Raw genomic sequence first — 13,061 nt, forward strand, 5'->3', positions numbered from 1 at the left:
GCACTGTCGGAGCTCCCGTGTGACTTGAAACAAATTTTTTCTTCATAATCTTTGCTCTCCTTTTAAGGTATGCATATTTGTATATATATATATATATATATATATATATACATATAGTCTTAAAAGTGATTAGTAGTAATTACGTGGTGTGCCTCTTAAGTTTTTTGTTGTTGTATTGCCTCTTAAGTAATAAATACTGACTATTCATTATCATAAGTAACTGATTATTTAAATAAACTTCACCAAAAAAAATATGTTATCATTTTTGAGATTTCTATACTCACAACACTTTCAACGCCGTCAGATTCGTAAATGCACTCGAGGAGATCTTCATTATTTGATTGCGCTTCAAAAGGCTGTAAAAGTAAAGTTATTTACTTAACTTAAATATAAGACAACATATAAGTTAACGCTGCTATTGTATTAAATGCGAAAATTATTATTTCTTATTCTTATATAAAATATGTATATCGTCACCTAAAACGAAATGGCCATAAAATGGTCTTAGATGAGGTTCTCAGAAATAATAAATGTTCTAAAAGTCCCAACATAACATGATCCAGGTCATTTCATAAATATTTGGTTATACTCGTATCAATAGATAAAGCACAATCGATTCACCGTGTTGCGAGTCAATTAAAGACTTAGAAAAATTACATGAATTGGGTTTTGTATTGACTGCTCATACATAAAATATGGTAAACCAGACTTAGAAGATAGACATTTTTTGGATTTCAACATCGATTATGTCTCACTTCAACACTCTTTATTTAAGGTATTGGGTATGAATCGTGTCATTGCTAGTCTCGCATTAAAAGATCTGAGACTTTGAGACGCTAGACGACGTATGTAAATGAGGAAGCTACAACCATCGTCTTGGTTTATGAATATTGTGGCAAACCTTTTCAGCAATCTAAGGAATGACGTTCGAAAGAGAGGCTTACAACTAGTGAATGGAAAATATTTCGAAAAATTGAATGGAAAAATAGATTAAGTGTTGACATGCTTATGTTATCTTAGTTAGTTATTATTGCAAGCAATAATAAAGATTTTATTAAAATAAGTAGAATTGCGTTTTTTTTTGTCAGTCCGGTTAATATTTGATCAGATTGTAATATCTAACTAATATTTTATTTTATTTTTTTCTACATTAATTATTCAAAACTCTATTCAAAATATCTTTTTAAGCATTTATACATTACTTGTCATCATAATTTATACTTACAGCACCACTAAATTTGGCATATGTGGGAAGTCGTCATCGTTAATTATTGTCAGAAGGTTGCTGCCAAGATTTCTGCGAAGATTTTTATATATAAAATATTAGTTATTAATAAAAAATATTTTGCATAAAAGTAATAACATTTAGAAAATAAAAAAGAAGTGAAAATTAAGAAAAAATATTAGAAAATATTTCGAAAGTTTGAATATTGAAATAATGAAATAATTTCATTGAAATTGTTAAAAACTAGAATTTTTAATTCAATAAGAAGACCAATTACAAACAACTACTATTGTGTTTATAGTTAGGTGATATAAGATTAAGTATATATAAAGGGCACAATAGACCTTAGGCTGTTTTACAAACCTAAATTAATATCTAACTACATATATGTATGTATATATGGTATATGTATCATTTATATATATCCAAGTCAGAACACTCATAATTTTTTTTAGATTTTCCTCGACACTTAAGAATTTTGAACGACTCGCCAATAAAGTCAAGTATTTAAGCCATACACGCAAAAATTATGGTTATGTGCATGTGTAAGTAACAACATTTGCTGTTTTTGTAACAGTTATTTACTGCAAAATCTATGAAAATATGAGTAGAAGCAGAGCGCTAGTGGGGAAGCGGTGAAGTGTTGGTGCGTGTGCGGAATACATACATACATAAGTGATTCAAAAGCAGGCAAGTAAGTAAGCAAGTAAAAGAGTGTAAGAAATAGCTCACAGTGCTTCGAGTGTCTTTAATCCAGCCAAAGCGTTTGTCGGTATCCGATAGAACAGATTGCCCTCGAGCCGGAGCGTGCGTAGCTTGGGCAGATGCTGCAGGCTGTCCGTGTCCATGCTGGCTAAGGCGTTGCCGTTCAGCTGGCTTTGTTATTTTGTGCACAATATGCATACATTTTTTAATTATTTTGTTATTATATTTTTTTTGATTTTTATTTTATTTTTATGTGTTTTTTTTTGCAAAAGGTGCACATTTGCCCGATGCGTGGTGGTTTGTGCGGTTGCAGCAAAGCAGCGCAAAAATTAAAATACAAAATATGACAGTAAACTAATAACTTTACTAGAGTAACAGTAAAAAATATGCAATTTTTGAGTTTTTTCGAATCTCTTTTGACATTTTTCTTATTAAGAAATATTTTTATTTTTATGTATTTTTTGAAAGAAATTTGAGTGCGTTAGCCGAATAGCGCGTGCACTGCATTAAGTTAGCTATTAAAGGACGCGCAAGAAGCATATATTTAGGCGCTGCAGTACGCAGTTACATATGCCGCATTGTTTTTGTATGTGTGCCACTATTAAAAATATATATATATATCTGTTCATATAAAAATCATAAGTGCTGCAGAGTATGCTTCTTCATAATTTATTCTCATAATAACAAAAAATACTGCTTTGACTTTATGCATACTTACAGTGAAATTAAATTCTTCAATCCTTGAAATGTGTGCGCCGGCAACGATTTAAGGCCACAATTTTGTAAATTCAAACGTTTCAATTTACCAAGTCCATAAAATGCATTCGGATCAATATTAATGATGCTATTGTCGGATAAAGTTCTGTGAATAATGAAGCAAAAAATTCAAATATCTCAAGCAATGCTAAAAAAGCACCGGCAAATTTAATAAAAATTAGGAGTGGAAAATGCGCTGCAGCCCTATTTACATGGCTTTGGATGTAAGCAGCGCGTCAAGGCTCATCACCTCATCCTTGCCAAATGGGCATAATTAATTGCCGGATGTGTTGAAATGTGGTAATAAAGTCATTTATCTAAGCAAACTTGAATGACTTGCGGGGGTGCGCAACTGCCGCTAACCGCGCTGCCGACGAAAGTAAGCGCTCGAAGCTATCAAGGCGCTGCGCAGATAAATGGAAGTTGAAGAAGAGCATAAAGGCTGCTATTTGTAAGAAAGTTGGTTAAATATGTAATATATATATATATATAGATATGTATGTGCGCTTAGAAGCACACTAACTAATGAGGCAACTATTAGCTTAATAGAGCAGAGAACTTTATCGGTTGATGGTCTCGTTCAGAATATAAATAATTCGGAAAGCAGTGATTGTGAAACTTTTTTTAATAGAATTGGATGCTCTTTCTTCAATGGGTTTTAACAAATATTTGAGAGCTTTCTTAACTTGTTGCTACTTTTAAAGAAGCAATATCAGTCAAAAAATTTATGATCCACAACTCGTCCCAGAAAAATTAAAAAAATTACAAGCATTTTGCGACTATAATGTTAGAGGCTATTTCTTGCTCCGAACATATGGTATTCTTTGTCTTATAGTCAAGCGGTCTAGGTTAGAGCGAATCGATATTCTACGGATCATTCCAAAGAACTTTGTGTAAGAGACTTTGGGTCGAAAACCGGTTTCGAGCAAGCGATTTTTAAAACCAATTATCGAAGCACTTTTTAAAGCCTTTCCTGGGCAGCATTTAGATCTTTCAGCGATTTTCATCTATCTTGCAAACGAACATCTCTTTAAGATACTTCTCCGCCGAGTACTGTCATTCACCCTAGTGGATGAACGTCTAGCCACAATTCGCATCAAAGTGAAGCTCTTCAACATATAGCTACTTTGTGTGGACCCCCGACGGAAGAAAAGGACGATGTGACTAAAGATGCCTTCTATGAACGCTTGGAGCGCAATTATGAGAGTTACCCCGAGACGATGTCAAAATCGTGCTTCGCGACTTTAACGCAACAGTCCGTAAATTCAGCCTTCATGAGGAAATATATCCAAATGGGTTGAGGCTGATCGACTTCGCCGGGGCCCCAAATATGATTATCTTTGGTACCAGAATCCAGCATACAAAATTTACAAAGCTACCTGTCTGTCTCTGTATCGAAAAGCCACTAACCAGGTCGATCATGTTGTGATAGACGGAAGACACATCTTCAGTTTTTTAGACGTGTCTACGCTCCAAGGGCCTAAAATAGACTCGGACCACTGTCTTGTTGCAGTCAAGATATGCCCCGCTTCGTGCAGCAAAAAACGCACGTCAACAAACACAAGGAAGTTTCGACGTCGAGAAGCTGCAATCACAACAGACAGCCGAAAGATTTTCTACTCGACTTGCACTACTGCTCTCTGAGAGCACTGGTCAACTTGGTTCCAAGTGGTTGGAAGCTTTTTGAATACAAAGAATCTACAACCCAAACTTTCTCTCCTGCTTTCAGTTTTTCTTAAAATCTATGTTTGACTTACAATTCTTCGAGGTTAGGTACCATAAAAAATGTGTTAGCCTCAAATATAGTTATGTTGTTGTTGCCCAAATCTCTGCAAGAAGAAAATATGCGATTAAATTACAATAAACATTTCACTCATAAGTTATTTTGCATAACGGAAAATTCAAATCAGCAAGTCACGCATTCCAAGTCGTTAGAGTAATTTACTTACAAGGTCACAACGGTGTCTGGCAGCTCCACCGGCACCGCAACAACGCCGATACCGCGGCAACTCAGCGACAGCCGCTCCAGTGTGCCGGTGCAGTGACAATGCTTCTGCGTCCACACTTCGCAAACGCTGTGCAGAGTACGGGGTTGCCGCTCTGCGCTGGCGCCCTCCAGCAGTGACGTACGCCCACTCTCCTCCGGCGTTGGTTTATCAGCTGTGACCGCTGATGGTGAACTGCTTGCCGCCGCGGCTGCCTGCATGCTGCCATGATACTCCAGCAATGTTTGTTCGTACAACAATTGCGCCTCCTTTTCCGGATCGACAGATGACAGTACGATGTTCTCACGTATCTGCTCGGGCATGTTGATGACCGCACGCTGTATTTGCTTGCCGTCAGTACCATTCGCGGTGGCATCGGGAGCACTCACGGTCGTTGGCGTTGCTTGGTGAGTCTTGCTGACGCCGGCGGCTGTGGCCGCAGCACCCACCGCAAGCATACGCTGCGTGTTGTTGTGTATATTTGCGTTGTTGCTCAGCGCTTGTATATCGCTTTCATTTATGGCTTGCGGCTTGCCAACTCGCTTATCGTTTGATTTATGCGCGTCAATCAGCGCTGACTTATCTGATGTGGTGGTTGTGTTGTTATTACTGCCATTGCTTAAACTATCCTTACTAATCCTATCACTATTGCTAATCCTACTACTCTTGTGGCTCATACTAATACTGTTGCCGGTACTCGCATACTTCTCAGCCGCTTCTTTGGTTTCCCTTGCCGTTTGTTGACCAAGCAGTAATGTCTCCACAAACTCCGTCATTGCGGGTTCCACGGCGCCCAGTGCTTTTCGGTTCACGGTGGCGTTATTATCAGCTTGTCGCTTATTTGTGCCACCACCTTCGACAGCTTGCATCAGCTCCGCGCTTATCACTAGTTTACTTAGCGCATATGCCTGTAGCAACTGTAACACGCACAACACTAACGCGAATATCACCGAATCTTTGAGTAGAAACCAAGAGTGCGTGCGTTTGCCGCGTCCCCGGCTAATGGCCATGCCGTCCCCAATACACTTGAAGCGCTCTATCCGACCGCAGCGCACACAACGCGTTCTCCTCGCCTGAGTTTGACTCCCTCTCTTTCTCTTCACGTTTTTATATGCTTTTTGTAGTGTTGGCTGTGGACTGTGCGGCTCCTGTTGTTGTTGCTTTTCGATACGCCACTGATTGATGCTGCCAAACATTTGTCATTTAATGACAGTCGTGTGTGCAACACATTTCGCAAACATGACGACAAAACTATGCTGGCGAATTCCGCCAGCGACGAACAGACAACAACACCGCTGTGTAGTGACAGTTAGAGCAGTTAGTATTGTTCGAATGTAATCGATGCCGTGCAGAGGGTTTACGACCAACTTGTCCTTTTACTGCTTCTATTTATTTCTACTTCTTTACAGATGTTCTATGGAAAAGTATTTAAGTTCTCCGATGTTTGTCATTTGATTGAACAAATGTCATTTGTGACAAAGTTGTATGGGCAACGCTTCGGTTGATGGGAAACTTTACGCTGTTGATTTGCGTGTGCTGCAAGAGATATGTAAAGGAAGATACCACTTTATTTCGGAAAATATGGAAATGTATGTAATTTTCAGCATTCTGGGAAATGTTAGAGAAACTTAAGCAACTTATTTTGGTGTAGAGGGCTTAGTAAAAATCTATTATATTATATATAGCATAACATAAGTTCTTCAAAATACCAAAGCAATGGCAGCGTATGCATTTCTCTACAGAACTTTGACCAAGTCATCTCAATTTCTTGCTGAATATTTTCGATATGACTCTATCAGCATTTGCAGTGCCTTCTCTCCTGTTAAGCTATTTAAATTTAACATATACATCTGCTACACATATATTCCCACACACACATATATACACAGTAGCATTTGGTAGCTTTGGCAATTACTTTGCCATCAATCAAATCCCTGACAGCTGCATTTCATTGCATTTAATAGATAAACATATTTTGAATAAGAATTCACCTTTCACTCCATTTATGCAACAACACATGGCTGTGAGCGTGCATTTCTTAGTACGATCAAAGAAATTTTCCGGTCAAGGCACGTTTATGTAGCCGGGTCTTTTGGCCAAATTGCAATGTTGTGCAAATAGCATATCAATTTGATTGACTCGGAATTTCGAGAGAACAACAATTATGCCATACAAAATCGGTGATGGTTTTAATTATATCTAGTACGAGCGTTGCTTGCTGCAGACAGTGTGGATTTATTTTGTTCTCTTGGAATTCGTACTGCACAATTAGGTTAGGATTAAATTTTTTGTAGTTTTTTTTTACAAATTTAATTAAAAAAAATACAAAAATTAAATAAAAAAGTTTGAAGTATTAATTTTTTTTTTAAGTTTAAGAGATTTTCTAAGATTACCTTTGGTATATACAGTGTCAGATAAAGCTCATTGAACTTACTCGAGTCTCACACATAATCCGTCATAACTTTTTACATAAAGGCATTAGAAAAATATTTTTTTTTTGCAAAATAAAGATCGCATATTTTATATTAAAAACAATTCAAATTTGTTTTTCAACTTTTATGTAAAATTTATAAATTATAACAGAAATACAATCATTGGACTTGCACTTTGAATACCAATGAACTAGTTTAGGGAGAAAAATAATTTTGCAGGTACTTAGAATTTTATTTTATGCAAGAACAAAGCTGATGAAACCGTTAAAAACTTTATATTGGAGGACGTCCTAAAGTCATATTTAATATCAATCAAGACAGCGCTTAGACATTCTGCAATACGCGTGAATAGTGCTTTCCGATATCAAGCGACGCTGTTGAAGTATTAGACAGTACGACGCCAATTGACATCCAGAAGTGAATTTGCGCGTCCATATCATCGGTCAGAGCAGAATACTTTGTTAAGAGGAAAGCTCCAGCTCTAAATATGACGAGATTGAGATATATACAACAGATTAGAAGTCAGTCTGTCTATACAATAGAGGAAACTTTCATAAATTTTTAGTCCAGTGATTCTGTGGAGAAGATATGATATGGAAGTAGGTTAGGTTTTGCGCATAAAGTTACGCACACCATTGGTAAAATCAGGAAATCATTCCATAATGGTTAAAAATGTTTACTTGGATGTCGGAGCAAGAAAAGTAATATATTTATTGAATAGTTTATTACTACAATGTGGAACATATCAAAATTTCCATACAAATCCCTTTACACCTTATGTACACATACATATTTATATGTGTATGCATATGAGTCTGCCTGTACATATGCATGTATTTGCGAATCTCTGTTTACTGCTATTCATATTGGCCTCCAGAGCAGACAATCTCTGCAAAAATATGCTGAATTGAGCCCAGGCGTCAGAAACTTTGCATAATAGAAACTTGTTTATATACAAGCATATGTATGTATGTATGTTTGCGCAATATTTTTAAGCAAATTGTGCAAAAGGGCACTTATATCAAAAAGTAGTGAAAAAACTAAGTAAGCGTTCAGACATTTACTTTTTAATAAATTAAGAGGGGACCGAACAAACATCTGCGATTCTCTGCTGACACGAAATGAAATCGAACCATTTCTGAGGCGAATGATAAGAAACGAAAAGTGGATCAATTATGAAAGCTCAACAAATGGTCGCAAAGCCAGGATTGACGACTCGAAAGGTTATGCTGAGTGTTTGGTGGGATTGAAGAGGAATCACCCACTCTCAGCTGCTCCAGCTTGGTTGAACGATGGACTTTACATTTTAATGTCCAAACGCCCAGAACTGATCAACAGAAAGGGCTTCGTCTTCCATCAGGACAACATTAGACCACACACATCTTCGATGGCTGGGCAAAAACTGGGAGAGCTTGGCTGGGAAGAGTTAATGCATCCACCCTTAATGGAGTAAAGTTGGCTTCAAGAGAAGCCTGTACAAATTACTTGTTCGAGTTTTTCGCCGAGAAACCATACAAGTTTTATACTGATAGAATAATGTCTCTAGCTGAGAAATGGCAAAAAGTGGTCGACCAAAATGGTACATATTTGGTTCATTAAAGTTCATTATAAATATAAAAAAAAATAAGTTGAAGTTTGATTAGAAATACGAAAAGACTTTTTCGACTACCCAATATGTCAGCTGTTTATGTTTATTTGCTCCAAATGTGGGGGTGATAAGTTGAAAAAAGTTTAATTAAGTATACTTAAAGCCTAACTTCAATAATAACCTTTACCTGATTTAGTACATAATATTTTTTAAAAACACAAATTCTTTTATTCCATTTATTAATTCACTTTTATATTATTTCCATCGTAAAACTATGAACACATATTAAATTTTCTCTTTTTTACAAACTTCAGCCACTGTGGCTCACCACAACATTAAAGCTTCGCCTTTTAACACATTTATCCTGCAACACCACATACTCTGATCCCCTAAATAGCTAAAGTTTTATGGGCTGCTGGGCCTAGGGCTGCCGGTGTGGCGGCTAACTTTTTGCCAGCACATTTTAAATGTGTGCTTACTCGCACACATGCACGTCGGTGTGTTATTTATTTACTTATATGCTTACTTATGCGCACGCTGGCAAATACTACAATGCACATACACACACATACACAAAATATTTGCTGTCTATACACACACACACTCGCGGGTAAACACTTCGTTGTTATTGCGCTTTTCGCCGTGCAGCACTGTGCTAGTGCATGTTTGTGTCTGTGTGTGTAACTATGTTTTTATATGCGCTGCACACCAGTCGCTTGCACTTTAGCGTTAAGTATAACGGTAATTTTATGGGGTCATAAAAATAATTCTATCCAAACCGCATAATCTCACACTTGCCACATGCAGACCCGGCAAGCATTTCTCAATCGCTTTTCCGTTGTTTATACCCGAAATTCGGAGCGTTTAACTTTTTAATGTGTTTAACGGTAAATATTGCAAAGTTTAGCTTTTATTTACTGAATATTTTTTATTTTCTATTTTTTGTTTAGCTTGCGCCGCATCAACTTTACTACTAAAATTACAAACTTCGTTGAATGCCAATCAATTCTCCACTAATTTGCTTGTTGGCCATAAATTTCCACTTGCAGACTCATAAATATTCTCGGGTCCATGGCAATTTGACACTCAACAGGCGGGCGAAAATGCAGTTTTACATAAGTAAACATGCACACACACTCAGCCATGCACATACATACATACTTGCTGTATTTAAGCTTGTACTATTTTTCTGTCATGCTAGAATTAATTAAAAATGTTAATTTCATGCCAGAGAATTTTAAGTTTACAAGTATTAAGCGTTTTTGAATTTTTTTGAAAGTTTGTTGTATGGTACTTGAACATTATTGAAATCAATAAAAGTACACATATTTAAAGATAAGCATTTTCTAGGTAATCTTAAAAAATAAGAAAAAACGTTTACTTCGGTCGCACCATACTATAATACCCTTCACAAATAGGAAAGATTCCTGAAAAATTTCTTCGATGATTCTACTGTTGCTTTGGAAAATAATAAATGCGAAATTTCGTGAAGATATCTCGCCAAATAAAAGAGTTTCCCATATAATGACTTGAATTTGATAGTTCATTTGTACAGCTTACGACAAACGAACAGCTCCTTGGTGATAAAAGTATGTCTGCAAAATTTCAAATCGATATCTCTAAAACTGATGGAGAGACGGACATGGCTATATACGGAGAGACGGACATGGCTAAATCGACTCAACTTGTCATGCTGATCATTTACAACCATGTGGAGTGACTTGGCGCATTTAAACTAAATCTTACTGATCTTAATGGGGTTAAATCACCGATCATTAGACAGTACGTCGACCACTCTTCGGACGCAGCAAACTTCCAACAAGCACTGACCGCCATTCACAGTGAAGCCATCAATACCTACACCGATTCTCTACCAGCGTAGTTCGGAGTAAAACCACCACCATCGCAGACGAAAATCTCGTGTTGCCGCGAGAAACGAGACCCTTTCGCGGATTCGTTCTGAATACTGTAACGGGTTAAGTTCCTACTTATCCAGCATAGACCCCGACATATCCAATATATGTTCTGCGTGCAATAAGTCTCCACGTGACACTGGCTACCCCAACGGGGACAAGGTACCCGTTAGAACAACGATTTTTATTATTCCCGCATTTTACGTAGAGGTCTAAAATGGAAAGCAAACAAAATACAGCTTGTGTAAGAACTGTAGCCGCTCGACCTTCCCAAGCAGCATCGCTTCGCTGTATGGGCTCTTGAAAAGTTCCAAGAAGATCCGATGGTTTCGAGCCAAACTTTGAAGAGATTCAAGAGCTGCAATTTCATCCAGAAAAAAACAACAGTTTGGTGTGGTTTGTGGGCTGGTGCAATCATGGCACCATATTTCCTCCAAAATGATGCCGGAGAGAACGTAACCAGGACGCCCGTTATAGCACAATTTCAACGTCAGCCGGATCTACGCATCGAAATTGACTAGGATTTTATCCGGCCAAGGGCTGTTTATTCGGCGATCTAACCCCGCTGGCATCGGTAAGTGTTAATCTTTGTTAACCGTTAAAGCACCATGATAACCTACAATTTGATGCCTGAAATTGAAGATCGTGATCTCGACTGTGATGATTTGTAAAGTCTAAAATCTATGCGGGCAATCCCGTTTCGATTCAAGCCTTGAAGCAGAATATCAAGCGTGTCATTCGCCCATTATTTGGCGAAATGCTCGAACGAGTTATGGAAAATTGGACTCAACGGCTAGATCAACAGAGACGTAGCCGTGGCAAAAACTTGAAAGAGATAATCTTCAAAAAATAAACCCAAAAGAATGTTATTTCGAATGATAATAAACATTCCCTATTAAATTTGATGTTTCTGTGTTTTTTTTTTCTTTATAAAGGTAAAGAACCTCGACATGGATCAATTTTAATTTCATAGGGTCTCTGTTGTTTCCTTCTGTGTGTTACAATCTGCTTGGCAAACTGCCTACCTATTCACGGTATAATAAACGGCTAGCAGCAAAACCTCACCAAAACATTTTCTATATAATTATGTGCGCCGAAGTCGGTGTGAAATATGCCAAAATAGGCACAACAAAACGCTTAACTAAAATGTAAGTAAATGCGAAATAAAAACAAGCAGAAAAGCGCAAACTCGAACATGCTGCTAAACGAGTTTTCACCCATTACAAGCGCAGCGCGGTGGTCGGGTGTCATTCGGCTGCTACCGTTGCAGTGGCTTTCAATGAATGAAATGACAGCAACAACGACGTTCGACTGCTGCAGGCCGCGCACTTGTGTGTGTGCATGCCTGTCTGCCTGGTGAGGCGCTGCAATGGCGCGTTGCGTCAGTAATGCGTGCGCTTGCGCAGGCGCAACACATTTGCGCTCATAAACAAACATGCATTGGCAGTGTGACGCGCTTTTATTAAATTCGCCTTTGTGTGTTTTTGCATTAATGTCAGCTGGTTGTTTATGGCACTGCCAACGGCGCTCAAATTGTTTTTAAATAATTTAAAATTTTTATTTTATCTTTTTTCACTGATACATTTAACATTTTTAGTTTTTTATCAAATTGCTGTTTGTTTATTCGCTTTCAATTTAAATTCGTGTAATTTGTAGCGTGTTACGGCAAGTCTCCTACAGGTAGTGCTACGCTTAGTCCTACATTCGAAGTAATCGTTGTGGAGTGAATTGACTTAGTTTTTTGGTTAAAATTATCACTCAGTCAAATACTTTTTATTTTTGAACTGAGTTATCCTTTTTTGGAACTTCTCTAATTTATGTTTTAAATTTGTTTGTTAATAAATTTGAAGCCGTGATTCTTTATTCTAGATTTCTGCATATCCAAAATATTGGAAAAATATTGACCTATCTATTAAAAACTGTATACGGTAAAACTATCAACTGTGTACTGACCCAATTAACCAAAAGAGTGAGTCATAAGTAAAACGGTTTCCTCTACTTTTGTCGAAGTTACCCTTGAAAGTTGAAATATATGTTTATGTTCGAAAATATACCCGTATTTAAACATTTTAACTATGGCTTGATGTTTTAATGGTTACTAAAAAGTAGATGTATGATTATACTATCTGATCAAATTTGACCCGGATTGGTCTTTTTTAGGCACAAAAATAAACTATTATCAGTAAAACACGCTCTCTCCTTTCATATGGATAAATCATATATTGGCCGATATATGCGATATAAAGTCACGTGGAAGTTCGAAAATCGTTATGTTAAGTACATACATATGTATATATGGAAGCTAAAGGAAGTATTGGCACGATTCAACCCATTTTTGACACATAAACATACGATTGCCAGAAAAAAGAGATCCCAGAATTTCTATTATATGTACATATATCGCACACATTGACCGATATTAACCGCTAAAAAATTAACTATAGGCTCTGGGGTCCA

The 13,061-nt window shown here is 37.2% G+C and overlaps 1 protein-coding gene across 3 annotated transcripts in view; it reads right to left on the reverse strand.

Moving 5' to 3' along the window:
• Positions 1-13,061, reverse strand: part of LOC105232301 (leucine-rich repeat-containing G-protein coupled receptor 4) — a 50,458-nt gene that overhangs the window by 14,346 nt on the left and 23,051 nt on the right. For 2 of the 3 annotated variants that reach the window (XM_019992510.3, XM_049451029.1), the window contains 6 exons: positions 4,636-6,207; positions 4,444-4,515; positions 2,649-2,792; positions 1,958-2,101; positions 1,226-1,297; positions 285-356 (listed from right to left, as the gene is read on the reverse strand). In XM_019992510.3, coding sequence (XP_019848069.3) covers positions 285-356; positions 1,226-1,297; positions 1,958-2,101; positions 2,649-2,792; positions 4,444-4,515; positions 4,636-5,867 — 1,736 coding nt within the window. In that variant the 5' untranslated portion in view covers positions 5,868-6,207. The remainder of the gene's footprint in view (positions 1-284; positions 357-1,225; positions 1,298-1,957; positions 2,102-2,648; positions 2,793-4,443; positions 4,516-4,635; positions 6,208-13,061) is intronic. The other variant, XM_049451031.1, reaches the window with a different exon arrangement.

The sequence above is a fragment of the Bactrocera dorsalis genome, chromosome 1 (genome assembly GCF_023373825.1).
Source record: "Bactrocera dorsalis isolate Fly_Bdor chromosome 1, ASM2337382v1, whole genome shotgun sequence".
In the NCBI taxonomy this organism is placed as follows: Eukaryota; Metazoa; Arthropoda; class Insecta; order Diptera; family Tephritidae; genus Bactrocera; species Bactrocera dorsalis.